The sequence below is a fragment of the Eschscholzia californica genome, unplaced genomic scaffold (genome assembly GCF_041429995.1).
Source record: "Eschscholzia californica isolate CP2 unplaced genomic scaffold, dmEscCali1.0.p SCAF_1, whole genome shotgun sequence".
Classification (NCBI taxonomy): domain Eukaryota; kingdom Viridiplantae; phylum Streptophyta; class Magnoliopsida; order Ranunculales; family Papaveraceae; genus Eschscholzia; species Eschscholzia californica.
In genome coordinates, this window is record NW_028238198.1 from 49,555,729 (window position 1) to 49,583,015 (window position 27,287).

At 36.3% G+C, this 27,287-nt stretch overlaps 4 protein-coding genes across 12 annotated transcripts; 1 reads left to right on the plus strand and 3 right to left on the minus strand.

The window, feature by feature from the left end:
* Positions 1-1,100: 1,100 nt before the first annotated feature.
* On the minus strand, positions 1,101-9,223 carry LOC147567358 (dual specificity protein phosphatase family protein). Of its 8 annotated transcripts, none has more exons than XM_086653994.1 (11): positions 8,974-9,223; positions 8,844-8,894; positions 8,592-8,734; positions 7,148-7,347; positions 6,665-6,841; positions 6,405-6,565; positions 4,813-5,902; positions 4,161-4,307; positions 3,852-4,079; positions 3,389-3,546; positions 1,101-1,833 (listed from the first exon to the last, which is right to left on the minus strand). In XM_086653994.1, the coding sequence occupies exons 4-11, from the start codon at positions 7,259-7,261 to the stop codon at positions 1,410-1,412; spliced, it is 2,499 nt and encodes an 832-aa protein (XP_086510120.1). In that variant the 5' UTR covers positions 7,262-7,347; positions 8,592-8,734; positions 8,844-8,894; positions 8,974-9,223; the 3' UTR covers positions 1,101-1,409. The 8 variants fall into 8 exon arrangements, with proteins under 8 accessions (XP_086510120.1, XP_086510116.1, XP_086510115.1 ...); XM_086653990.1 differs by having other exon boundaries at positions 6,662-6,841; XM_086653989.1 differs by having other exon boundaries at positions 7,148-7,352; positions 8,844-8,891; positions 8,974-9,221.
* Positions 9,224-11,265: 2,042 nt separating this feature from the next.
* On the plus strand, positions 11,266-13,634 carry LOC147567359 (chaperone protein ClpC1, chloroplastic-like). The gene is made up of 4 exons (XM_086669350.1): positions 11,266-11,375; positions 11,461-11,865; positions 11,968-12,185; positions 12,277-13,634. The coding sequence occupies exons 1-4, from the start codon at positions 11,295-11,297 to the stop codon at positions 13,364-13,366; spliced, it is 1,794 nt and encodes a 597-aa protein (XP_086525476.1). The 5' UTR covers positions 11,266-11,294; the 3' UTR covers positions 13,367-13,634.
* A 268-nt stretch (positions 13,635-13,902) lies between these two features.
* Positions 13,903-20,609, minus strand: LOC147567360 (V-type proton ATPase subunit C-like). Its single transcript, XM_086653984.1, has 11 exons — positions 19,014-20,609; positions 18,846-18,914; positions 18,636-18,763; positions 18,449-18,548; positions 17,041-17,108; positions 16,717-16,858; positions 16,343-16,459; positions 16,004-16,129; positions 15,204-15,287; positions 15,054-15,133; positions 13,903-14,232 (listed from the first exon to the last, which is right to left on the minus strand). The coding sequence occupies exons 1-11, from the start codon at positions 19,131-19,133 to the stop codon at positions 14,130-14,132; spliced, it is 1,137 nt and encodes a 378-aa protein (XP_086510110.1). The 5' UTR covers positions 19,134-20,609; the 3' UTR covers positions 13,903-14,129.
* A 4,031-nt stretch (positions 20,610-24,640) lies between these two features.
* Positions 24,641-27,051, minus strand: LOC147567361 (GDSL esterase/lipase At5g03980-like). Of its 2 annotated transcripts, XM_086653997.1 has the most exons (6): positions 26,604-27,051; positions 26,153-26,365; positions 25,804-25,952; positions 25,247-25,520; positions 24,865-25,111; positions 24,641-24,813 (listed from the first exon to the last, which is right to left on the minus strand). In XM_086653997.1, the coding sequence occupies exons 1-5, from the start codon at positions 26,863-26,865 to the stop codon at positions 24,891-24,893; spliced, it is 1,119 nt and encodes a 372-aa protein (XP_086510123.1). In that variant the 5' UTR covers positions 26,866-27,051; the 3' UTR covers positions 24,641-24,813; positions 24,865-24,890. The 2 variants fall into 2 exon arrangements, with proteins under 2 accessions (XP_086510123.1, XP_086510122.1); XM_086653996.1 differs by having other exon boundaries at positions 24,641-25,111.
* Between the last annotated feature and the right edge of the window lie 236 nt (positions 27,052-27,287).

Here is a 27,287-nt window from a genome sequence, read left to right on the forward strand (position 1 = left end):
AATGAACTCCATTAGCTACAATTGAATTAGGAAAAATTTCAACCACTATTTTTTAGGAGTCTATTCACAAATATTTTCTATTAAATATCTTTGAGACTTGAGTCTTATGGAATTAACTATTCAATCCAAACGGTAAACGTTTTATCAGATGATGCTAAAATTTCCGTTCACAAATTAATAAAAGTCGCACCCCTTGGCAGAATTCGATAATTGTCCGCGACCCTTTCGCAAGTAATCCTTTACTTTTTGTTTAGTATTATCTTAATCAGACCCGAATTATATTATTGAGTCTGATTCTTCTGAATCTTATTGGACTTCAGTCTAATATAATGGAGCCAAAATCAACTATTTACACGATCCAGACAAATAAACATTCTACAGTGCAGGTGGTATGAACTCGCGAATGTCTCAAACTTCAGACTTGAAAAGTGGAAATCAACTTCATGAGTCATGACCTCTCCTATCTGGGGGTGAGCAACGGTCACTTGTCGACCAAATCGTCAACTGACTTCTTTGGATCCGGTTCGGTTCGACTCGACTTGGTTCGGTTGGTCGATCCGGCCGAACTCACATAACCAAATAAAACATAAGAAAAAAATAGTGAACAAAAGCAAGAAGAATGAAAATTCGAATTCAATGTCATTCTTTAAACTATTAAAGATTTGAATACCTAAAAATCTATTTCTTAGTTTACGATCCATATTAAGTAATGATAATTCATTTATAGTATTATATAATGTATATATAATTAGATATAATGCATATATGTGTAGATCCATATTAAGAAATGATAATTTATTTATAGTATTATATAATGTATATATAATTAGATATAATGCATATATGTGTAGTTCGGTCGGTTCGGTTTTAGCAATTTCAAAAAACTTAAGCCGAAGTCTAACCAAACAATGATCGGTTGATTGTTTTTCCAGCCGAGCCGAGCTCAACATTGTTCGGTTCGGCCTAAAAACCATTTGGTTCGGTCTGGTCGGTTTGGCCGACCATCGCTCACCCCTACTCCTATCAAAGGTTGTTGGCAGAATTGTCTCTTCTTTGCCCTCTTAGGAAATTAAACTGCATAAAATTTCTGAAACAGGGACTTCACTGAAATTTTTTCATCATTGACTATTATCTTATGATTATAATAAAAGAAACAACAAAATTCCGATTCCAAGAGGGAAAAAAACGCAATAAGCACAAATCAGTTTACAAAATGGTACATGACTACAACAGAAAGCTGCTCTTCGTCCTTCCTGCATACGTACAAGGATCCTGGGATTCGACCAATCTCTCTTCGACCGGCATACCTTGCTTCTCTTCAGTATCTTTGAAGTTTCTATTAGACGTCAAGTTCTTGTTCAGAAGATCAGATAGCTATCAAAATTGATTCTGGTAAAATTAGTAAGATTTCATTGATCCAAATCTAATAATCCATCGAGCATTGATTGAGATTGTTTCTCAGTCGGACTGACACTTCCTCCTCTGCTTATTTTTATAGCATCCAAAACCTTGTGTATTTCTAAATTCATGGCACTATCAACACTTCCTGATGAAAGCATTCTATGTGTCTTAAGAGCATTATCTGCACTCCCTGATGAGATCATTCTATGTGATTTCTGCAAGTGAAGTTTCAATGAACTACTACTTAGACCTGCATTTTTCCCACACACAGGGCATACTTTCATCTTTGGTCTCTTCTGTTGCCACTTCATTGAGATCTTCCCATGGAGTTTTTCATCGAGATCCAGAAGTGTTTTAGCAAATCCGTCATTGGGTTGAGCCCTTCGATGGGTCTTTTTTAGGGTATTCCATGCTTCTAACAATGTGAACTTCCTGCAATGGGCAAAGAGTGTTATGTTCATAAAGTTCAAGTTCATTGATTTCAAACTAAATTATAATGAACTAAACAATCAAAAATATGCAAATATAGAGAATAGAGGTGCAAAAAGATTAACAAGCATCACCGTTTAGGTCAGGGGGACGCTAGGTGCCTAGGTTGACTGTCGCCACAAAATTTTCAGACTCATATTTTAACACATTGTCATCTAATTATTCACAGTTCACCGGCACATGCATCTTTAAAACTTGAAATCAGTCAAAGCAATGGTCAGATTACTGCGTTCATAACTGTATCAAATCAAAATTGTGCCAACCCAGAACTTTTATATTCAAAAGCGTGACAAAGCTAAATGACTCTTGGGTTGGAGTTGGTCTTAGCAATTTCCGGAGGCAATACCCTAGGTGCTACTTGGTGACTGCAAGTCAGCGAGGAAAGCCTGCCAAGGTCCAAACACAAAATTTTGGGCACAACCATGAATCGCTTGATTTTCCAGAGCAATTAAGTTTGCAAATTGCAACCACTAGATATATATGTAATGGACATGCTGAGTTGACGTAAGTATTTTAGACACATTTCAACAACAAAAAAAGTATTTTAGACACATTATGACAGGGGCCCAGCTAACATGGATCAGGATATGGCACAACGAAACCTTATTTGGAGTTTCCTATTGTGTTATATAGGATATAAACCAAGATCAGAATTTCTATATTATGACATACCTAATTATAAGTTTAGTTAAATCAGGAATCCTTAATAGTTATCAACTAGCCTCCTGCCTCCCTATAAAGGGACTGATGTTCTTACTTTCTTTTCATCTCATGAATCATAATCAAAACTTGGCTGCCTTACATTTATCTTCTTTAAATTCTTGTGCATTTATTTTCTTTTGGCTTTCTTTACTGTTTTCCTTCAATTTATTGAAGTTTATTTAGCTTCCGCTTTGCTTAAATCACATTATTTGACATAGGGTCACGTAATAATTCATTTTTCACATTGTATGAGGTCGTACATCTTAGAATCTCGAAAACAGTAAAAGCAATTGTCAGATGACCCATGTTCATAATAGTTTCAAGATAAATTGTGTTGACCCAACATTATTGGTAAGTAATGTAGTACAAGATTCAGATAAAATTGATTTTGTCCTATTTTTCACGTAAAACCTTTCCACCACATCCTACACAATCCGCAGGAATGCAATTACAGACTTCCCTTAGGCCATGTTTGGCACGCGGGAAAGGAATGTGATTACCAGGAACAGCAATCTCATTGTGTGATTCCTGGTAATCGCAATACCTAATTATATTATTTGCTTTGGTCAGGAACAGGGTTGGAAGATATGAATTATGTCTGTAGATTATTAAGTTGACGACAAGCGAAGGGGAATCACAAACCTACCAGTTTGGGATTCCCCCCTGAAGAGGAATAGCATTCCCCCTCGAAATGTGAGTATGTGACTCCATTAAGGAAAGCGATCCTGTTAATCGCATTCATTACCGCGTGCCAAACATGGCTATAGTAAATCAAGTTGGGGTTGTAATTGCTTACTTCTTTAGCATCAAGTACGCAAGAACGACTGTAGCACTTCTACTTTTCCCTTCGAAACAATGAACTAGAACCTTTCCGCCTGAGCGTTCAACCCTCTCGATGAAGTCAGAAGATTCTTCAAATATATCACTGATATTTGTATCCTCTTTATCATATATCTGAGCACATAGGGGCAGAAGGAAACTTTAGCAACTAAAGCAGACATAAAATGGTAGAAGGAAAACGACTAAGCAAGTAGTTATCAAGATTCTGGCCCTTATTTAGGTCTTATATCTTTTTATGATTTTCTTGCCATTTGGCAGATTTAATAGCTTTTGAAAAAAGAATTAGCCGGCTGTTATACTTATACACAGGACAAAAATCTGAAAAAATTGGAATGGATTCTAAGAAGTCCTAACGATGGCCTTTCTCAGTTAACAAGAGATTAAAAAGTACAAATTCATAGAGAAAAACGAGTACCAACCGAGAAATTCTTGTACTCAAACAGGTCAGGATACTGAGAATCTGACTGTCCAATTTCATTGGAGCACAAGCATACTATATGCGTGATGCCTATTTGTTGAAGAGTATATCGTGCTCTTGCAGCCAGAGCCCCACCAATGAAGAGGCTCGCAGTAATAAAAGACGGTTTCTCTGTACTTGCAGCATCTGATATCAAGGCTATCCTCTCCAGTATGTGTTCAAGTCTGACCTGTAAATGATAAACCTCTATTTTGTTTCTCAAAGACATATACTCTCAAAAAGATGTACTAGAAATGGAAGAGATCCTTACCTTCAATTCATAAGCATCAACAACACCGTTATTTTCACTACCTTCAAAAAACCCCGTATTGAAATTATTATCCTGACACAATTTGATTACATCTGTTCTAAGCATTTCATTCCATTGTTCCAATTCTCTGTGTAGTTCACCATCAACCTGAAATGAAAATCCTTCTTGTTACGGACCTTGTGGTAAATAAATTCCTTTTTGCATATAAGAATGACAAAAGTACACGGTGTTTTTTTTAAAAGTTTGAATTAATATGGAGAAAAAGAACACAATGAAAGATAGTACACGGTATAATAACTTAATTTCCTTACTAACTGAAATGTGATTCAACCGGAACTTTGAAGTGTTAGGCGCACTAATCTAGATCCTATAACAAGAAATATTATCACATCTTAACGGCAAACTGTCGTATATAAAGAAAGATATGTTCCACAAATTCCAGGTCATGCTGCCCTATACATCAATCTCAGAAAAACTATACTCTCATGTTAACCATAAACTCTTACCAAATGCAAGAACATGAACAGTTATTCAGTAGCACGTGGGCTGTTAGAAACTGGGAGCGCATATGAGTTTCACAGTTCACGCGGTACAGTATGCAACTAAAGCATTGACGTAATCAAAGTAAAATGTCTTCAAGAATGTCTCATACCTTAGTATATTTGTTGAAATCACGGAGTTTTGTGGTCAGGCGTAAGTTACGAAGATGATCACCACTACCTTTATGGTATTTCCCATGCCAATTCTCTCTTGAGATGGGAGATATTGAATCGGGGCTGTCTTTGGGACATGAAGGTGATGAAAACTTTGGATTTGATCTTTGGAATTCCATATCACTTGAATCAGCATGTGTATCATTACTCCGTTCTTTACTTACAGGTGATAAACAATTAACACCAACTCCAGTGGCCTGAGATAATGGATCAGAAACCGCACAATCATCTTTATCTAAGTCCCCGTTTGAATTTTTATCGATAATTGTCAAAAATATTCTTAAAAGGCTATCCAGTTTTTGGTATAGTGTAAGAAGGAAAATATGCAATCCTTGCAAGTCCTTGAGAGCTGCACGAAACCCACTACGGAACTCACTTACAAGTGCTTCAGTATCCGTTGAACTAAAACCAGTCTGCTCACTGGCCTCCTCTGATAAAGGGCACCCTACTTTTCCACCCGTAATGTCATGTAGGAGGCTTGATGAATAGTCAGAACTATTGAGAAGAAGTTCAACTAGCTTCGGATAATTAGCATTGTCATTTCCACGCTTCCCAGCTGGAGGGCGGCGAGGAACGCCAGAGTCTATAGCAACGACATCAAAATCACCATTTTTTGATTCGTTCTGTTTCTGTTCCTTTGAGCTCCAGTTGGTGGATTTAGGCAATAGTAGGTAAGAAACATCTGAGCTCTGAGATATAATTTCAGGATCACATGCATTTAATCTACCATCGACTAAGCTGGCTCTTCTCTCTTTTTGGAGGCTCTCACTCACCCTCGGTTCATACCTTCTAGTTGCAGAGTCAAATGCTTCATCCTGTATATCCGCGTCTTCAGAGATTGCTTTGGCAGAATAAAGGAGATTTGCAGAATTTCCTCGCCATCTAAGCGCAGGGCAAGGAAGTCTATCTTCGTTCCTAATTACGAGGTCTAACATAAGGATCCGACCAAAGGCTGCGGCTGTCTTTAACGAAGCTTCCTGTGAATTGAAAGCACTCGAACTTTCTAGGAGCAGAGACCCATGAACGTAACTGTAAAAACGACAAAACAAAGTTAAGTATATGGAAGCGACTCACCTACATTTAGACTCAGTCACTCAGATACTAAAGGTTCTTCATGTCAGCTTGACAATAAGATCTTACCTATGCAAACAGACCGACATGGGCTTGTGTCCTAAATGAGATGAACATTAGTGCATGTGATACAAACCATTTATCAGTCCCTAGAAACAGTAGCTTCTTGTGATTCTATCTACTAAAAAGGATAAATGCAGTGCTTGAAGCATAAGGTGTACATGTAGGAGGCTGCACCATTGGATAAGAATGTCTTTGGGATATTTGTAGGGTCCAAGAAATAAGGCCAGAAATATTATGTGGAATTCTTTGTTGATGCTTATTGGTTGTGTGGTCTCTTTCTCACATCTTACATCTTCTGTGAACACACTAAATGGAAGGACGTGAAAATGTAGAAGTAATTTGTCGATATATTATTAAACAACACCTCATTCAGAATAAGATTAAGTTAGGTTTGTACTTCATCAGGAAAAGGCATCTGCTCAATTCAAGAGCCTCCAAAAGCTCTGAACATGTCATGTCACCAGCATCATCTCCCACCAAAATGGCTGCACCTCTTGCTTTTTCTGCAGCGATTTTTATCTGTTGCCATTCGGTGCTGGAATTATGTACCACTCTAGCCTGCAATTGTACGATATATTTTTTAAAGTTAGATTCAAACTTCAACAAAGTAAAGGAAGTACAAGGGATAGCTGAAATAATAAGAGTATAAGACACAACTTGTGGTGCTTGAACTCCTAGCAGTCTTGCAAATTCATAACCTAGCCTTTCTGACTGTGTGGCCATCCTTGAAGAGGAAATTTTGATAACTGCGGCAGATTCCGGTTGGAGTGGTTCATTTTTGATAGAATTGTTGAATAAGGCAAAGAAAACAACTCCACCAGAATTTACTGTGACCTGTATCCCCAAACAAAATGCCACAGGTCAAAGAAGTAAGAACCGGAAAGAATAAATAATATGGATCAATTACTTAGAGAATTTATATCCCAAGAAAATAATTGAATATGGTCTCCCTTTTCTTAGAACTCAGATGTGAAATCTGAGTGAATGAAATAATAAGCATTTCAATTTGTTATTGGATAAATGGTCTGAAAAGTTGAGTTGAATTTCATTTTAGTCTAATCTGAATTACCAAAGGGAAAAGGACAGATAAGAAAAAGCTATATTAGATTTCAAACTTCTCAACCCAAAAAGGCAGCATACTTCTAGAGCTTTATTCATTTCATCCTCTGAATGCTCAGTACTACTACTTTGCTCAGTACGATGTAGTGAAGACAGCATATTCCAAGAGAAGTCAGTGGATTCAATGTCCAACATAGTAGCTTTACCAAGTCTGTCCCACAAACTGATCTCCGGTACTGGCTCTAACTGCTGCGAGCTTTTTGACTCTCCAGTTGAATCTCCTGCACTACATTGAGAAGATCGTGATGTAAACGACTTAACATGGATATGTTGCTAAAAGAAGGGCATACTCTCTCATCCAACATTTCCAGCATTATTCTCACATAAATAATAAAGTAGCTTTCAGGATGAGATAACTACTGAGCTACTAGACAAGTGTAATCAGCTGTTCTTGAAAATCATGTACGTTCATAAAGAAAGCATGCAGTAAAAGATTCCTTTCAGATTTATACAGCTTGACACAATATTTAGCAATATCATCAAGACAAAACATAATTTGAGTTTTAATGATTTACCAGCTTACAAAATACAATCGTATAAAATGCAGTATCTGCCGTTACATGTTTTATTTTTGCTCGAAATGAACCTAGTGACCTTTTCCTCTGAAATTCCTAATTTCCTAGTAGTGCTTAATGGGGTTTCCCGGAAAATGAACTATGGAAGTTAACTTTCATGGAAGATATAACAAAGAAATAGTATGGACTAATTTAGGCACGGTCCGTCGATTTTCTGGAGTTTAGAGATAGTCATCACAGCTGTTCCGCTTCTCTTTCTGAAGAACTTCTGATTCTAAGCAACTACCTTTCATCCATTTCTCTTTTGAACGAAACATCTAAATAAGGAAAATCTAAGAAGAGAAAGAACAGACTCGTCCTTTACTCGAATTAACTAAATGTGATTCTCCATCAAAACACAACTAATAAGGGTAAAAGTGGTACTTAAGTCAAGTATTCCTACCCAAGATACAACCAAGGAAATATTCTAATATATATCTCCATAATATGGATACACTAGAATTAGGATTATTTCTATGTTTACGTTATTTCTTTCCATCCATTGTAATTCTCTTCTAGTATAAATAAATATGGAGGTAGTATATGGTTTTCCTCATCCAAAACCTAAATCTTTCAACAACCCATTCAACAAAAAACATCTTTCTATTTCATTACAAAACTCACTAAATGAAATCGAAGTAAAATCTTATCAATTGTATTAAGTTTCCTATCCACAGAATCAATTGGAACTAAAGAATACAAACATGGCATATATTTTATCCACTAAACTTTAAATTTTCTAACACTAATCAAATATTAATACTAACAAATCATTTAACTTCAGGTTCATCCAAGTAAATCAAGAAATTCACAAACCACACACTAAAGATGGAAATTTTTTAATTTAATATTTTAGTACTAAAGAACAACTCTAATCATTAAAACAGAAATAAAATGAATTTTAAACAAACCTAATTAGCATTTTATCGAGATTTCCAGGGAGATTCTTAGAGACAGAAGAATGATATTTCCGACTTCTTTTACGAACAGAGTCGAGCCATTGAGCAAAACGATATCCAGGACTAGCCGTTATATCTCCCAACAGGTATAACACCTGAAATCCATTCATTCATTCGTCAATAAACACAATACCTTTTCAACAAATACAGATCTCTCACTAAAAACACCTCTTCATCTAGAGAGAGAAAGTCAAAGAAACTCACACGAGAACTAACAGAAAGATTAAGATCTTTATCTTCCTGATCTGGTTCCTGCTAAAAAGAAAGAAAAATTAAAGAGAATGAGATCGATTGATCTGGTTTGATTGATGAAATTAGGTTTAAGTTGTAATACCTGATTATTGGTGTGTTGTTGAGTAGGAGTGATGATTACAGAATTTTCTTTTTCGTTGTTCTGATCCATTTTCTCTCTGTTTCTTTTTTGTCCAAATTCCCTTTTTTGTGTATTTTAGAAGAAGAGATGTTGAAATTTCTAAAGTTGTTATTTTGGTAGACTCGTACTAGTAGAGTAGAGTTTTAGTCGTGTGCTTCCCTCCACTTTTTTAGTGGAAATGTAAAATGTGAGACCTTGTTCTTTTCCCTATAGAGTATGTGTTTGTTTGTGAAATTCTATATGGTCAAGTTTTTCTACTTGTTTCGATCCTACTAACGGAAAATTTCGTGCAATTTTTCACATGGGGGACTCTAGGTTATCCGTTGATAAGAGACGATAACCGGCATTGTTTGAATTAAATCCGAAAATTCGATCTTTCTTTAATGTTTCAACATTGATACTCATCTTGCTGATAGAAAATCTCTCTGGGTTTCTTTGGTAACACGTATATCTACTTTATATGGACTAAATCAGAAAGATGTTTTCTATTTTGTTTTTTGTTCGTCGGTACTCATTTGGCAGGTGAGAAACCGAAAACAATTAGGAAGACAAAGATGTAGATCAAGAAGCGTAAACTTTTAATTCATGTGTTATTTGTCTATTGTAAAATATTTACTTGTATGTATAACTTTGATCATAGACAAAATACCACAAAATCGTAGACATTTTCTGTTGGCAACCTATTCGACTATTATGGTCTCGCAATTTCAGAAACTAAAGCATTTGGGTCGAGGAACGACTCCACTCACAACTACGTTTTAGTCAGGATTTTCTAACCATTGAAGGAGTTGCTTGAATTGCTTACACAAACGACGAACTTGTGTTTTCCACCAATTCCTTTACATCCATGTTACAAGATACTTCCCCACTTTCAAACACTTCATTTGTCTCAAAAACTTAAGAAGATTATAAACACTAGGACCCTTTCGTTTAGTCTAGCTACTTGGTTTTCATCTATATGTGGCGAAGGGTGTGTCCTTCGAATGAAAATGACAATACATAGTCGGAAGGAGAATGTGATGAAGATCATTAAGTCCAGTCAGGAACATTGAGCTAGATATCAATTACGATCATGTAGGTCAATTGCTGGATATGCGACTAACAACGATTGGATCCTACAACTGATTACACACTGAGATCATTGGACTTGATCAGAAGAATCGAGTAGAAAAATAAAGATGCAAGTCTTTGTCCATGTAGCGGAGAGTCAAGATATTGTAAGGTTCTGGATAACAGGTGCTAGGAAAACCTACATGGTCCGACCTGGGCGAGGAATCCCTTGGGATGGGACTCCACCCAGTCCCGCCAAAAAGTCCCATTCTATGGAACTGCACCTGCCCGGATCGAGGAGTCTCATTCCTTGGGACTCCATCACTCCACCAGGGTGTGGGTTCCATCATATGAAACTCCACCGGCTCATTCGTATTTACTGTTTTTTTTGTAGTTCTAAAATTTCTTTTTGGAGCAATCGAAACCACACCAAGTGAATCATCGTCAAATTGTTGTATCAATAGTTCTTTTAATAACTTAATGCAGCTTGCTAACACATAAGAAATGTAAACAACCTATATCCACTGGAAGTTACACAAAAAATCATGTTAGAAACTCGACTTGGTTAGGTCAAAGATGAAGTACGAGCTCGTATCTCTTCAAATTCTAAGCAACAGAAATTAATTGTAAACTCGTGAAACTCACTTTGGTTGACTGATCACACATGAATTTCTCCACTAAATAATGTACTTCATGCTTATGGGAAATGATAGAGTGACTTAGAAATTGGTACTTAGAGGGTGGCATATTTCTTCATTCAGAAACAAAAGCGGTCCCCACCGTAGTCAAACCTTGTCTTTTAGTGATTCCACGTGAGCTGAGCACTCTATCATCCCCTTGCTTATATCCAGAGCTCCCTAGTGTTAGTTAATAGTATCAATATCAACCTGTACATGACTATCTCTTTGAAAGAGCTTCTCATTTTTGAAACTCTTTGATAACTGTGCATTAAATCTCATAGAGAGAGAGAGAGAGAGAGAAAGAGAGAGAGAGAGAGTGTGCTATTTTCTAGTTATATGGAATAGGAATGAGTAGTGCCTTTCCAGTTCTCCCATTACTAACCTTGAGTTCCCACACACTGATTACATAAACATAAATACACTTTTAATACTTCAAGAGGTCTGAATTCTCATATAAAAGGGTTTCACTCACTCTACAATTTCCTCACACCCCAAATAGAAAAGGTTTTACTATATAGAGTATTAAAAAGAAAAAGAACTCAAACCAAAACCATGGAAAAACTTGAACCAAAAACCAATAATCTAGTAACACTAGAAAAATATGGCACTAATTTAACCACCCTTGCCAAAGAGGTAACCTAACTAAATCTACTACATTATTGTTAATTTGTTTTTGTTTAAGTTTGTCTAATATATTGGTCTGTCTTTTTTTTTTCAGGGTAAATTGGATCCAACAATAGGAAGAAAACTAGAGCGACAAAGAGTGATACAAATATTATGCAAGAGAAGAAAGAATAACCCATGTTTAATAGGAGATCCTGGTGTGGGTAAGACAGTAATAGTTGAAGGATTAGCAATTGATATTGTTAATGGTGATATACCCATGAAACTTAGAGGAAAAGAAATTATATCTATTGATACGGGACGTCTAATTGCTGGAACCAAACATCAAGGAGACTTTGAAGAAAGATTAATAGAAATTGTTGATGAGGTAAAGAAATGTGAAGGTAATGTAATTATCTTCATTGATGAAGTTCATACACTAATTGGAGCTGGAGGAGGAAGTGGTGCTCTTGATGCTGCAAATATTTTGAAGCCTCCCCTTGCTCGGGGCAAACTCCGGGTACGCGTTACACACACACACACCTATATATATATATATATATATATATTTGTATATGTATGTGGAAATTGCATGCATATAAGTTTGTTCTATATGTTTTAGTGCATTGGTGCTACTACACTAGCCGAATACAAGAAATATATTGAAGCAGACTCGGCATTAGAAAGACGATTTCAACAAGTGAAAGTCGACGAACCCTCAGTGGATGAAGCAATAGAGATCTTGAATGGAATACATAATCGCTATGAGATCTTCCACAATGTACAGTACACAGATGATGCTCTTTCTGCTGCTGTTCATTTATCGGATAGGTACATAAGGTATGTACCGTTCTACCATAAATTGAAGCCAAAATTTTTGAACCCTTTGTTTCTTCTGTTATATACTAATTGAAGTTTTTATATTGAGTAGTGATAGATTTCTGCCTGATAAGGCCATTGATTTGATTGATGAAGCTGGTTCTCGGGCTAATCTTCGCCGAGAAGAAGGTTCTAAGGATGTTGTATATGTGACAGAAGATGAAATTCGATGTATCGTTTCTACTTGGACAGGAATTCCTGTAGAGAAAATCACTAGCAAAGAATCTGAACGTCTCCGTAATATTGAGCAGATACTACTTTCGAGAATTGTTGGTCAGAATGAAGCTGTGAAAGATGTTGCACGGGCCATTCGTCGTGCCCGTTTAGGCCTAAATGACCCGAATAATCCAATTGGAACCTTCTTATTTACTGGACCAACTGGTGTAGGAAAGACTGAACTAGCCAAGGTATTGGCAGTTGAGTGTTTTGGATCTAAAGAAGCAATGGTAAGGATCGATATGAGTGAATTCTATGATCAACATACCGTAGCGAAGCTTGTCGGATCTCCTCCTGGATACGTGGGCTCTGATGAGGGTGGGCAACTAACAGAGGCCATTCGTCGTCGACCACATTCGATAGTTCTCTTCGACGAGATTGAAAAGGCTCACAAAGGTGTCTTCAATATCTTCCTTCAGATGTTGGACGAGGGACGACTAACCGATGGTAAGGGACGGACTATCGATTTCAAGAACACTATAATAATATTTACATCGAATATCGGTAATGAGATAATTGAGAAACAAGAAACTTCATATGTGTTTAACCAAATGAAGATGAAAGTGGGTGAAGAACTGAAGAAATTATTTAAGCCTGAATTCCTCAACAGATTGGATGAGATAGTGTTTTTTAAACATCTAAGTAAAGATAATGTGAGAAAGATAGTTGATATTATGATAGAAGAAGTTTCTGATAGACTGAAAGAAAAGGATATTACAATCGAAGTGACAAACCAGTTCAAAGAACTGGTAGTTAATGAAGGTTATTCCCCTAATTATGGAGCTAGAGCATTGAGGAGAACGATCGTGAGACTACTTCAGGATAACTTGGCTGACAAAATGCTTACCGGAGAAGTTGAGGAAGGTAATTCAGTAGTTTTTCATGTCGATCTTGATGGCAAAGTGGTGGTGGTGGTGGATGACTGAGGATGGTTGAATTTCGTCGGGGATTTTATGAAGATGTTCTGTTTGTGTTGGCTGTTTTGGTTTTGATTATGTTTATTTCTATCATAATATGAGTTAATTATAGTTAACTTAAATGATCCTATTCGAAACTTTGAGCACCTTTAAATGACATTTATGTTTAAGATAGAACATGTTTTTTTCAAAATCACATTTGAAATTTCAAATCCTAATACACATTTCGACATTCTTCTTCTCTAACAGAGGAGAAAATCCCATTCTTTCGAGCAAATGGTACATTTCTGTGGCCCTCAAAAGGAAAAGAAGCTTATGCGCTTTTTGTTTGCTCGATTGAAATGGATCCAAAATCTGAGAGAGTGGATTTAGAGTTTAGACTGAACCTCAGCCAGTGCTTTTTCTACTCTTTAGCCCAAGATGTTCTTTCCACCATAGAAACTTAAAACCAATGTAGTAGTTGAAATATTTTTGACAAAATTAATATTCATGAATCCAACAAAAGAAGACTCAAACAAATTCTAACAAATATATAAGACTGGATAGATCGAAAATCATGATGTCTGATAATATTAAGATCAAGACGTTAAAAAAATTGAGTATGATATCGGAATACAAGCCTCATAACAATCAACAGATTTTTTGGAAAAAGAATTGGGTAATAATTTACTCTAATATACAGTATTTTATTTCCCATTTATTGCAGGTTTAAGATACATACTCCTCTAAAACCGATATCCAAACAATAGGGAGATAGGGAAGTCGACCTAAATCAAATGAAATTGATGGTAAAGGAAACATATGGATGAGTATCGGCGTCTCCTCCTAGACCAGCCATTCCTCCTCCAACTTCATCATCTGATTTCCAGTAGTTACTGTAAAAATATGAAATCATCAAGAACAAGAACATAGACTCTAAACTCAGACAAAATCAAGCAGACATAATGCATCTGCAAGGTTATAGCACGCAATTCACATAAATTAAATATTGTTGACGATAAAGTTAAGGAAAACCCAAGTAAGAACTTCGACAAGTACAAAAACAAAATGATTCAAGTGATAGTTTGAGTAAGGTATGTCTATGGAGGACATCTGGGATAACATGATGGGATCTGTTAGGTACCCTAACCGCTTAAGTATGCAGCACACTAGGGGTATGCCTCGTCAGTGTTCTACTTTGGGTAGCAAATATCTGGGACTATTTTCCACGACAAGTATTATCTTCGGTGGGCATTGAATACAAAAATTTACCCTTCAAACATTCTATCTCCACAAAACTTAAAACTTGGCTAGTTAACTGGAAATTCTGTAATAGTACTCAATTAGTTACTCCTAAATCTTTTGCAAAAAAAGATAAAAATGGGTTAACTAAGGCTGAAGATGAAAATGGGCTGAAGTACCCACAAACATTATGGGGAAACAGGTATGCGAAACACAAGGTGTGGGGGTCGAGTATCTGGTGAAATTGGGTAGGAGAAGTGGTCCAATTCTAAACTTCGGACACGAATTTCAGGTTTATTAATTCTAAATCCATAGCTCGTATCATGTCGAGTGTCATCCTAGTAATTATGGGAATGTCAGCCATTCTTTATTGTGTTTTTTTCGTGTTTGACGCCGTTCTCTTGGCTGTCTTTGTTAGGAGTAAGACAATAGCTGATGCAGTGGTAAAAGAAGATACATTATGATTCTTTCATACCTGTTTCGACCGTCACACAACCCTTCAAGGATGGATCGTACTTTTTTCTCGCCTTTTGTCGAAGGAGCTAATACTGCAGCCTGAATTCAACTCCACATCTCAGATATTGGTCAAAACTTTAGTTATAGAAGGTTAGAAAGTTTTGCCTACCAAGAAAGAAGGCGGCAATCCATATCTTAGAATGCTCTCAGCAAAAACACGGACAGCACAGAAGTGCATCCAAGAACTGAATACCTGCAGGTTAAATATATAAAAGTAAATAAAACCAAACAATAAGAAATGATAACATGATGTGCCATTTACCGACTGTATATGCAACATTGATAGTTGAAGAAATCGTAATAAATTTGTGGGATAAAAACTGAAAGAGAAAAACTTCCAAGACTTGCTCTGCTTGGCCGATTTCATGACTTTGTCCAGTTTGGGTTCCTAATCGTTCACTTTCTAGTGTTCTTTTCGATCATTGAGACCTTCCCACACCATAAACCACATAATGCAACCGTACCGCAAAATGCCCTCTCGTCCCAATTTGCTATTGCTAGTAAGAATTGCCTAGGTCCTTGCCACGATTTGGTTGAAACAGTTCATCACACCTAGAGTTTCAAGTTTAGTTGTCAATGGTACTAACTTCTAACAATGGCAATTCAATTATTAAGCTAAACAGGATAATGATTTTCTTCTTTTTAAATTAAAATTCAATCATTCTTCCTGTCTACTCTTTCAAATTCCATTTGTTGTCCTCGTATTCTACTTCTGTTTTTAGCCTTGTTTATTCATCTTTAGTTTCTCCTGTTTTTCATTATATACATTGTCTCAGGTGAATAAATGGATAAATTAAAATCATTCCACCATCCTCTTCTAGCTATACCATAGAGCAAGCTTGCTAGTTGGTTTCTAAATACAATGAGAATACTCAAAACAAGGGAAAGGAGACGAAAAGGAAGACAAACCTCTCCGTAACTAGTATAACACCACTGCAGAAGTGAGCTTCGCAAGTTTTCCTGGTCTTGCACCAATCTTTCCAACTCACTTTTTCGGCTTTCTTGTGCTTCTGAACTATATTCAAAATCACGAATCTGAAAATAAAAATACCAGGAAAATATTTAAGAACATATGAAGACGAGACCAACTAGGAAAAAAAAAAACCTCCTCCACTGACGGGGCCAAATTAAGTGCAATGGCATTCTATATTTCTATTCAAGCATAAGAGGTAAGCTATTGAATGAAGTGGCTTCATCAACAACCATTTAAACTTCAAATGAGTGAGTAAAAGCAAATCGCAAGCGCACCTGAAATCCTTTCTCACGAGCACTTGTTTTGAAGTTGTCGGCAACACGACCAAAGAGCGTTACAGTGAAAAGAGCATATTCGTTATCCTCATGCAACTTCTTCGAGGATCTGGGGACCTGAACGGGTAACAGTAGAAAATACATCAGAAAAATTAGCCAAAACCAAAAACATCATTTAGTTTAACTAACTCAGAAGGTGAATATATATATATATATATATATATGCACGAAACTATTCTGAAAATATGTAAATTAGACAGGTTCTACAATTTAAGGTGACTGGTCATTCGTTCTACAACTTAGCAATGACCCTGGTGCAATACAAATCCAGAAAATATTTAGCATGAGATGAAACTATGAAACAAAGAAGTTACCACATAGGAAGTTAATGTTTCATAGCTTGATAACCACTCCTTTTGTGAATACTTGGAAACCACTGCAAGGAGCGTAACTAGATGTTCTGAAACAACAAGATCCTCTGGCTTCACTAAGTTGGAGAGATCTCGGACAGCCAAGCTGTAACATACAGGAGCTAAATCAGCGAAAAAGTATTTGAAAAATACTGATATACTTTAATACATACCCAAGGGGAAAAGGTCAAAAGCAGACGCATTATACATATGATTATAGAACTACAAAACGAAAATTCCATCAATCGAATCCCAGATGGATTATGTTTGACAACGAGTGGCTCATACCTTCCACTTTGCTTTCTATTAATTGCATTAAGTTGACTTCGCACGTTGTTGTACTCAGCAACACGAATCTGTCAAAAATTAGGCAGGAAAAAGTCAGGTTAGACAATAAGCCTCCAATTCAGTCCAGCTATGAATGATAACCAATAATGAGTCCATGTAGAGGAATATATTTAAATATATATGCCAGCTCTAAAATTATGCCGTATAAGAATAGCTAGATCCCAGGTAACAATATCCTAACAAGAACGTAGACACAACAGCAACAGTTCATCCTCAACCATTCCAGTGATCCCTTTTTTTTTGGAAGGCCAAGCGGTTGTATAAATGTGGTTCTTCACCATACAATATTGCAAAGTTGAAATGATTCTTGCGTGTGATGTGTATGATGCACATTCCACACTTAAGCAAAAAGGATTAAAAATCAAATAGAGCACACCCAATTCAGTTAAGTTAAGCTCGAGCTGCACTTCCATGGCGTTGCTTGCAACCTCATGGGAGTTCAGGCAGCGGCCGGCCAGTGAGTCTGAACCCTCAAATTCCAAAGATGGAGCAAAAGGCCTCATCCATGAAGTTGAGAGGTTTTTTAAAAACTACGGGGGATGAACCAGTTGAAAGGGACTATAATGCGCACAATCATCTTAAACCAACAGGGTCTAGGAAGAGCATATAATTCTAGAAAAGTTGGCAAACATTTAGGCTTTACGCTTTTGTGCCTACCGACCTTGATGATGATCATAGCCTATCATATTCTAAAATTATGAGTTATGACTCAGTAAGTTGAAAATTTAATAGGTGTTGAACTGTGACACTGAGATATGGACTCAACGTGGAATACACAAGGGCAAATTTCATACTTTCTAGATCCACTACCCAGCCCTATCCTATCTACCTAAACTTAAACCCCATTCTGAGGCATCTAGATCATCAACATATTTTTAATCAACTAACCACCTCAATTGCTACTAGCAAAGCATAATAAATCAAAGCCAAGCTAGTCAGCGAGGGCGTAGGGGATTCCAAATTGACAAGTAAAATTGATCACTTATTTTGTATACCAGTTAAAGAGAGGCAAGCAATCTATTGACGTAGATAAAACTTGTTACTTGTCCACATAATTCTTATCTGTAAGAGAACAATCTCATATTTCACATATTCAATTTTTAACCATCTCCCTTTTCAAAATGACAGGAAGTAGGAAACAATGTCGAGTCATGAAACTCCAAAAACTGTTAGGTCATGCATACATCAATAAAATTTCCTTCGCTAATACTTCAACAAGCTTATCTGAAGAACTTCTCAAACTTAATCTTTTTAAATACTATCCGTAATCAAAACAACACAAATGTTACAGCTAGAGAGATGAAAAAGGTATTGCCCAAATGACTATAAACAACAAAAGAGCCATTACCTTAAGATCATCCTCAATTTTGGCCACTTGAACATGAATCCCATCCACAATCTCCCTGAGAGGTGACATAGTTGGGTATTTCGCTTCATCCCAAGCAAATCTATCAAATTTGAAAACCACAAAATCAAAATCAGCTCTACCCTCCTCCTAAAAGACCAAACAATAAGATTATACTAAATGTCATTACCTAGTAAGGTAAGAATCAACTGGAACTCCATCAACAGTCAATCCAGTACTTTCAACTCCTGAAAGCCTCTCTAATTCCTCAATCTGACGTCTTATCTTATGTGAAACTCCTTCAACGAAATTGTTTGACTACAAAAATTTATCAAAACAATGAAAACCTAACAAACAAAAAATTGACCAAATTCTAGTTTGAATATCGAAATTTTCTTACCTTTGTTAGATCATCACTAAGAGAAAGAAGAGAATCTAAAGTTCCTACACGTAGATCAGGCGTATTGAACTGAAAGAATTAAAGAAGAATAAAAAGATTTAGGAATTAAAATTCAGATCTGATTGAATAATACAAGTTAAAGAGGATGAGATTTGGATTTGGATTTACCCTATAGAGAGGTGTGTCAAATGATTGTTTGGAGACAGATTCTTGTACACGACTCCATAGAGATGATGCTGATGATTGAACGGGAAGAGAGACCACCCAATATCTCGTCGCTGTGGCCATTGATAATTCTAAGAACAGTTCTTTCTCTCTCTAGAAACTCTGGTTAAGACAGTTGAAGAAAAACGAGAACAAGTGGTGGAAATGGAGGAGAAGATCGTAAAAATGTTAACAAGGGGAAAACTTGCACATTTTTTTAGTTTATAAAATACTTTCGTCCCTGTAAGAATTATTATCATGTGATCCATTAGACAAAATAAATGTACATCACATTAGGAAAATGAATATTGCAAAAATAATTTTTTCTTCTCTTGCTAAGAATGGTAAATCTAAGGGTGGGAATCGGCCTGGACGGGGCCGTTCACGTGGCGACTACCCATCCGGTCCGGGCTGAACAAACACAATTCAAACTTGTCCATTCGGACAACTGGACAAAACAGACGGGTGTTTCGATTTTTCTCTAAAAAAGTTCGTCCGTGTACATTTTTCTAGTCGGCATCGGATAATAACAACTTATAAACACCTGAGGTAAAAAATCGCCAATTAGAAAGAAACTTCTCAGAGAAAAATCAAAAGAAAGGAAAGCATCGATTATGATCAAGGATGAGGATTTCGCCTTTGAGAATCAGAAGAGACATGAGTGGGGAGAGTCGAAGAGAACAAAAAAGAAAAGGATTAGGCTTATTCAGATTTTGAGGGTTATATGTCAAAGCCTAATCTTATCTAACACTACCATCTTACCCTAAACATTTAATGGTTCATATTTATTATGGGAAGGTACTGCGGAGGGGGCAAACAGACGATCTCGGGGGGTACACTGGTTAGGCCCCCTTGCCCGCGTACGCCCACTAAACATATAACAAACAAGCGGGTTTTGACCGGCTCGGTCATCAGGCGTCCACGACCGTTCGAACGCGAGCGGGCGTATACGGGTACCGGACCACGAGCCAAAATCCCACCCCGAAGTAAATCATTTCTAAAAAAACACAAACAATGACAAAGAGGTAGATTAGTTGGGAAAGTGAAAAAGGTCAAAAGACCAATCTGAGGGTTTTTATGAGAGAGAAGCTTCCGCTTGACGTAAGCTGGCGAAAAGTTCCCCCTCTCATTTCTTCCCCAAAACTAACCCTAAACCCACTTCTACCATTAATTTCTACGCGACACCTATCCTAAAAACCATCGGATCCGACATGCACCATTAGTAATCCCTTCCTCTTCACCCACAAATACATATTTCAAAACTTATACTCTGAAAAACAACAAGTTATACCCCAAAACACAAACAATAAATCTTCACAACCAAACCATAACAATCACCCAGATATCCTCCTGATTTCTCAACTTAAAGCCAACTCAAAATCAAGCAAAGAAAAATCAGCAACAATTTATCCCCTAACACCATCAATTTAGCTAGCAGATCTAGGGTTTCACTACTAGGCGATTTTAACTTGAAGAGGTTTGGGGATCTTTTGCCTTTCTGTTCTCCCCTCCTTAGCAAGTTAGATTAGAGCAATACTTGAAAACATCAGAAGATCCACTAATAGTGAACCAAAAGGTAAAGGGATAAAAAAGTTCATTGTCCAATAAAGAGAGTTGCAGAAGACTGGTTCAAGTCATCAAGCTCCATAATCGGTTTTTTGTTCTTCAACAACAGTCGAGAAATCGGTTTAGTGAGGCTTAATCACAGCCAAGACATTAACCGAATCCATAACATGGAAGCATATCAAAACTCCTCTAATTATCCTTATTCTCTGGTTTGGATTTATACATAATTATATCGAGTTTCCGTACGTTGCTGCATGCTCCCTTAACCATGAGCAGTGTTCAGCTTGTTTTCATCCTGATAATCTGTCATATGGTATGCTTCATCCATGGGGAAAATATACTTTCTAGTTTCACTTCACCTTTCCTTAGTCATTCCTTAGATAGAACTAAGAACAACAAAAATCATGGTAGAAAGCCTTGTACATCTATTTTTCAATCTGACCTCGAATCTATCTGCCTACCAGTCAGGTTGTACCTTCACGAAAACTTTGATTAGAGTTCTTTTCCTCGGCCTATAGTGATACAATGTTATCGAACGAATTATGATCAGTTTGATAGGATATCCATTCTAGTTTCACCCATTTTGAACCGAAAACAGGTTAGGAACACTAATCGTCCAATAGATGGACTCTTATGCCGATCAATCAGACTAGAACTAAATAGCATTCATCTCAATTTTCCCTTCGACCCTAGTCGAAAATCTATTTCGCACATTAATCTACATCTTTGTCAAGCAGTTTATGTTGTTTATCTTCCAGCTCAATTTTCGTTGATTACATTAGTTCTTGGTGATTTTATAGATTTAACTCTGAATCCTAATTCCGTAACATGTTCACTTCCACCCCTTTTCGCAATTTTATTGCGATCGTTTGTCGGATTAGCTGAGTATTTATACTCGGGCTATGACGGCGATCCCATTTTTCAGGTGTCTGACCTGTTTCTACGTCGTAGAATTCGATCGGATATGGTTTCTTTATATGGAGAATACTAGCGGGATAACCCGAAATCATCTTTTGATTCCATCTTGCATACATCTCTGTTTCTTCTCGAAATTTTGGATATATATTTAATCCATCTTAAGTGTTACACAAGTTTCATCTTTAAATCAACCAGACGGACTCTCAAGACCAGAAATCACAGCATTCTCAAGAAGAGCTGGCAGACACGCAAGCTACAGAACGAAGACTGTGTTACAAATCGAAGCTCTATTATGCACTCCTTAAGTTTTGTTATTTTCTTGTACTTCTTTACTTATTGTAGTGTTGTTTTCTTAATTGGTTATTGTAATAGACTCTTTTAGTTAATGTAACGCCTTTCAACAAAAAAAAAAATATTAGTTGGGTTTTAAGTCCATTAGAATTTAGAATAGCTTTTAAGAGCATAAATCAAACAAGCTAGTTATAATACCCCATTCAATTCATAAATCTTGATGTATCTTTGTATTATTTATTCATTATGTATCGATGTCTTGCAATAATGACTCTTATAGTCCATTTTCAAAAATTAGAACTCAGAGAATATGAACCACGGTTAGATGAAATACTAACATAAATGTGTAAATGGGCTGATTTGTATCAAACAAAGACAATTCAGAAGAATATATATTTCCTATAGGAAAGAAGTTGTTTTGAGAGGTAGGTCTATCATATCTTCACGAACATGGAAAATGAACATACGTGAAAAAATGATTCCAAATATCATTAGAAGCACATCCGCTTACTAACCTTCAAATGTACATAGAAATAACGCAAAAAAAAAAAGAATTAGATAGATGACGAAGAATAAAAAAATTAAAAGAGAATCCACCACATTTAAGCCTTGTGAATTATCGAAAGAAGGAAAAAGAAAATCTTCCGTTTAAAATTACAAAAACTTGAAGTTCTTCAAGATCCACATAAACTGACAATACTCAATTCAAGAATCAAGAACATAGCATCTAAAATGTACTCGGGGTCGGCCCTGGTGTACAAGCGGGCAAAGCCTCGCTTCGGGCCCCTAAGACCAAAGGGTTTCATGCGAAGGCTAAAAGAAAGATCGAAGGGGGGCCCAATTTATTTCATCTTTATAAAAAGATTACCAAAATAAACATGTTGCCTACGTTAGCTCAATTGATAGAAGGCATGATAGAGAGTCCAAACAACCCAGTGCTCAATCTCAAGCATAAGCATTTTCTCTTCTTATTTTTTTAATTAATGTAGTCAACACTTTTACCACTACCACCATTACTAAACCTACACAATGTACCTCCACTACCACCACCACCACAAACCTCTACCATTGTACCTCTATCACCACCACATTATTCAACTTCAACACCACGACTACAACCATGAAATTATTCTTTTCTTAAATGATTTTGGTTGATACTCTACCACCACGATTACTAAACCTCCATCGTTGTACCTCCACTACCAACACCACAATTACTAAGCTTCTACGACCGTACCTCCACACCACAACCACTACCATTGCTAAACTTCCACCACTACAACCATCATCAAACCACAACCAACAATATCACCATAGCATAAAAAAAAGGCTAAAATTTCATTGAGTTTTTTTATCAGAGAATCATTTTCTAATTTCTTTTTTTGGTTAAGAAAAATAAACAGAACAAGCTATTGCCACAAACCGAGCTTCGAATTTGTTGAACCACTTGATTGGAAGATCGACTAAGGACAGATGAGGGCTCCCCCCGAACCCGAGCCGATTGTTTAGTAACTGAATCAGAACGTCCGATTTAGACTGCAAGTTATAAACACAATTGTCATGTTTAAACCTCACATTATATGCAAAGAAAACGTACAAGGTTCCGATATACAATTTTTTCTTGTAAAACTCGTGTAGGGTCACATTTTTAAAACTCGCTTCGGACCTCCGATATTTCAGGACCGGCCATGAATGTACTTTGTCTCAAAACAATACTTATGATGAGGAGACGAGAACTAATTAAAAAAATCCAACTACAAGGACATACCCAGAAAAAGAAGAAAAAAGAAACTAATTTTTTTTTCAAATGCTATAATAACCCTGATTCAAATTCGATGGAGATCCACCGAATCAAAGAGAAATAAATGAATATGGAGAGTATTGATAGTGTAAGAGAGAAAGAGACATGAGAATCCAACTATTATAAAACTCAAAAAATCGATTTACTTTTGGGGTATTACATCAAGGAAGGAAGAAACTCTGCAATTAACTTCAAAACTCTATGAAGTATCTTTTCATGCAGTTTGTGCACAACCAGAACAAAAGGTTAGACCCTTGAAATATGTATCTGAATAAACCAACCAAAAAATCAACCTTTCACATAGACTCGAGTCATGTCATACAACTAAAAAAATCAACATTTCATATAGACTCGAGTCATTCAATATGACAGGGATACATTATGAACAGATATATGAATTGAGTAAGCCTTATAACTACCATTATTATAGACATTTTGGGTCCTAAAGGGCATATAGAGACCCTAAAGACGATCCTAGGAACATGAAAGCTCATTCCTACTTTTAGCTTATCTATATCTCTTAACACAAGTCAATAAAGATGAATTCCACTTCCACCGTGAATTGAACCTGTGACATTTCAAGTTTTTGAGTAGATATACAACCAACTGGCCAAGTAGTTGTTGACGTGATTGTTACTACCGTCACTCGCTCATTAGTCAAACATAGTCGAATTAAAATTACTGGCTCTTTAATGAAACACGCGGACGGGTAGAAAGATCATCGTGGGATAAAGGGAGAAAAAGTGGGAAGGGGTTTTTTCCAAGTTTACCACATTATGTATCGTGCATCGTTGGATCTCATCTATAATAAATTTCAATAAAAATGAATAGTCATATTTATCTCAAATAACCGAAAGAGTTGTTTTAAAATATAGGACTTGTAATATATGACATATGACTCGTATTTCCTTGTATTGATAATAGACAGCTAGAGATACAAAAGATCAATGAAGTAGCCATTTCATACTCAAGAATGCATAGCCCGGAAGTAAATGGTGAAAAAGAAGAGTTAAAATTTGACTGGAAGAATAATTTCTTTAATTCCAAACATAAAAATGTTATACTAAACCCAAATGGGAACTACCACAACTACTAAAAGGAAAAACCCAATCAAAACCAAGAAATACTATTACCACCTCAAAATCTAATCAAATAACTTAGTAACTTAGTTCAACAAAAAAATAATAACTTAGTAACTATATTGTAAACTTTCTCATAAAAAAAAACTATATTGTAAACTAATTTATGTTCTACTATTCCCACACCTAGAAGCATTTTAGTTTAGGAAAAAGATTCAACATGAGTCGTATAGCCATATATTCATAAGCTTTTTGCGTCAAATGGATTCCATCCCAACTTATTCGTCTTTCAGGATTAGGGCACACTTGCGCAACACCACCAGACGTACCACACATTTTTGTCATGTCAAAATTATATTCGCCTCCACTTCCACAACATGATTTCTCTACCGATTCTTCCTCAAATCCTGCTCACCAAAAAAAAACAGAAAACAAATCAGAGTTTTGTAGCTGAACGATTAAAAAGATTTTAAAAAAAATTAACTCGTTTTTCTAATATAACAGTATAGTATAAATTAGTTGTATGTGTTGGTAAAACTTACCAAGAGAAGCAGCATTCTTAAAGATAGAGTGAAAAGAAGAGTAGTAATCAGCATAAAGTATTTCTACTTGAGGATACTCTACTCTTAGCCGTCGCAAGGCCTTTCGCAATATAAAGTTGTGAAACCTCGCAAAGTCATTGAAATCTGTTAGACAATTATATTCATTGTAAGATGCAGTATCATTATTTTTGAATGTTGTAAGGTATATAGGCATGCATCCGATTGGGAAATTTCCAGGAATAATCACACGAGTTGCACCAAGATCCATTAATTCCTGCATTAAAGAATAAATTCTTCATTAGCCAAATTTTGCCAGAAACAAAGTGGGTTTGGGGTTTGTCATTAAGACAGTGCCCTGAGTACTTTTTTAGTATAACATAAAAACTTAAGTTAATTTTTTATTGGCCCACCAAAAACATTATTGACGCCCCCCTCAAAAGCAAATCTTATGAGGGAGAGTACGAGAAAAAAAGGGCGTCAGTAACACTTTAGGAGTGGGTTTCGATGAAACTATTTAATACTGTTATAATATGCAGGAAGAGGGAGAGAGAGTTTACTCTAGCGACATCCGCGATCTTTCTAACGACTTCATGCACCAACTTCCTGGCATCTAGGATGGTTTTGCCCTGGAGAAAGGCATAGTTGTAATCGTTACCTCCAATTTCCCCAACCATGAAAAGTGCCTTCTCAAGGATCTTCTTGCATTCTAATTTAACAAATATATAAGCCAACAGTCAGTATTCAACTTCAAAAATACTACTGTTGGCAGGACTTTTTACCTCGTATCTTGCCCGAAGATGACGTGGCATGTTAACGTCACGCTCGGGCCAGATCTCGAGCAAAAATATGGGGCCAAGTAGTACAGCTGATTCAACATAATGTGGAGCCTGGAGTTGAAAATTGTACCTGTTTGAGAAGAGCAAATAGATTTGAGGTGGGTCTTGAACCAGTCAAGTTGGACAGTAAGAGAACTGTTGGTAACTGGGTTGAAGATGTTTCTTTCAGCAAGAAAAGAAGAGTTAAGTGCAGTTGATCCAGCCACAGCAAAATTTACTCCATGACTGAATGAAGCATTCTTCTCCAAGTAAGGGTTCAGCAAGGGTAGACCAAGCCCATTAACTGAAATTTATATCAACCCATATCAAATATATATTCCGAAACACCTAAATTCGCTTTAGTTATTTCAAATACTAATAAAATTATAACACACATAAGAGAATTGGGTACCTGTGGAATATTTTATCGATATTCAATTATTTATTTGATTCAGATACAGTCATATTTGATTAGATAGTAGTAACACTAGTATCGAAAATAATGAAAAAAGAAAAAACTACAGGTAATTAAGGAGGCGTACCGATGAAGTCAATCATGAGAAGTCCATTGGAGCAACCACCCGTAGATCGATTAAAGAAAGTCTGACCATAGGGAAGATGAGCGAATGGAGTGAATTGTCCGAAAGGACTTTCACGAATAAGATTTCCTGTATCGGATATTGAATCTCCAAATTGATAGACAGCATTGATGTCACAATGCTTCAAAGAAGAAGCACCTGGACAAAATTGAAACATAAAAAATAAGGAAATTACGAAGAGGGAAAAAGATTTAGACTTGGCCATTGTCGTTGTTTATTGCTCAAGAACAGATTATGAACAATAATTTAGTAATGGTGTATGTATTTATAGACTCAGATTTTGTATTCAGAGTTCTTGTACAAATAAAACTCTAGTTTGAGTAGAATTCAGATTGTTGGGAATATTATTAAGGAGTTTAAATTTTGAAAGAAATTAATTAGTAGGAATTAAAACCGACTAGGACTCTGAAGCATTAGATGGATGACTAGGCATGGAAGCTGGACCTGGGCTGCAACCATTTTTTCTCTAGTCCACTACTATTTTTTTCGTAGGGTAAATTTAATAGGGTCTAAGCCCGTCCCAACATATGGTTTCGAAAAATAATAATTTCTTTCTACCCAAGGACTATGGTGGTGTTTTTTCTTTCTCATTGTCTCAAACTCACTCGCCTAGTTTGTCTCAATCAA

What these genes read in the sequence shown, in the direction of transcription:
- LOC147567358 (XM_086653986.1), bottom strand. Translation starts at nt 9,042, where the DNA reads ATGGATCAGAACAACGAAAAAGAAAATTCTGTAATCATCACTCCTACT. An exon ending in ATCTTTCTGTTAGTTCTCGT is followed by an intron (nt 8,735 to 8,843) that starts GTGAGTTTCTTT and finishes AATGGATTTCAG; the next exon opens with GTGTTATACCTGTTGGGAGA. An exon ending in CTCGATAAAATGCTAATTAG is followed by an intron (nt 7,353 to 8,591) that starts GTTTGTTTAAAA and finishes TTCTCAATGTAG; the next exon opens with TGCAGGAGATTCAACTGGAG.
- LOC147567359 (XM_086669350.1), top strand. Translation starts at nt 11,295, where the DNA reads ATGGAAAAACTTGAACCAAAAACCAATAATCTAGTAACACTAGAAAAA. An exon ending in TAACCACCCTTGCCAAAGAG is followed by an intron (nt 11,376 to 11,460) that starts GTAACCTAACTA and finishes TTTTTTTTTCAG; the next exon opens with GGTAAATTGGATCCAACAAT. An exon ending in TTATCGGATAGGTACATAAG is followed by an intron (nt 12,186 to 12,276) that starts GTATGTACCGTT and finishes TATATTGAGTAG; the next exon opens with TGATAGATTTCTGCCTGATA.
- LOC147567360 (XM_086653984.1), bottom strand. Translation starts at nt 19,133, where the DNA reads ATGGCCACAGCGACGAGATATTGGGTGGTCTCTCTTCCCGTTCAATCA. An exon ending in TTGACACACCTCTCTATAGG is followed by an intron (nt 18,915 to 19,013) that starts GTAAATCCAAAT and finishes TAATTCTTTCAG; the next exon opens with TTCAATACGCCTGATCTACG. An exon ending in CTCGTGAGAAAGGATTTCAG is followed by an intron (nt 16,130 to 16,342) that starts GTGCGCTTGCGA and finishes TTTTATTTTCAG; the next exon opens with ATTCGTGATTTTGAATATAG.
- LOC147567361 (XM_086653997.1), bottom strand. Translation starts at nt 26,865, where the DNA reads ATGGCCAAGTCTAAATCTTTTTCCCTCTTCGTAATTTCCTTATTTTTT. An exon ending in TCTCATGATTGACTTCATCG is followed by an intron (nt 26,366 to 26,603) that starts GTACGCCTCCTT and finishes TATAAATTTCAG; the next exon opens with TTAATGGGCTTGGTCTACCC. An exon ending in AGATCGCGGATGTCGCTAGA is followed by an intron (nt 25,521 to 25,803) that starts GTAAACTCTCTC and finishes TCTTTAATGCAG; the next exon opens with GAATTAATGGATCTTGGTGC.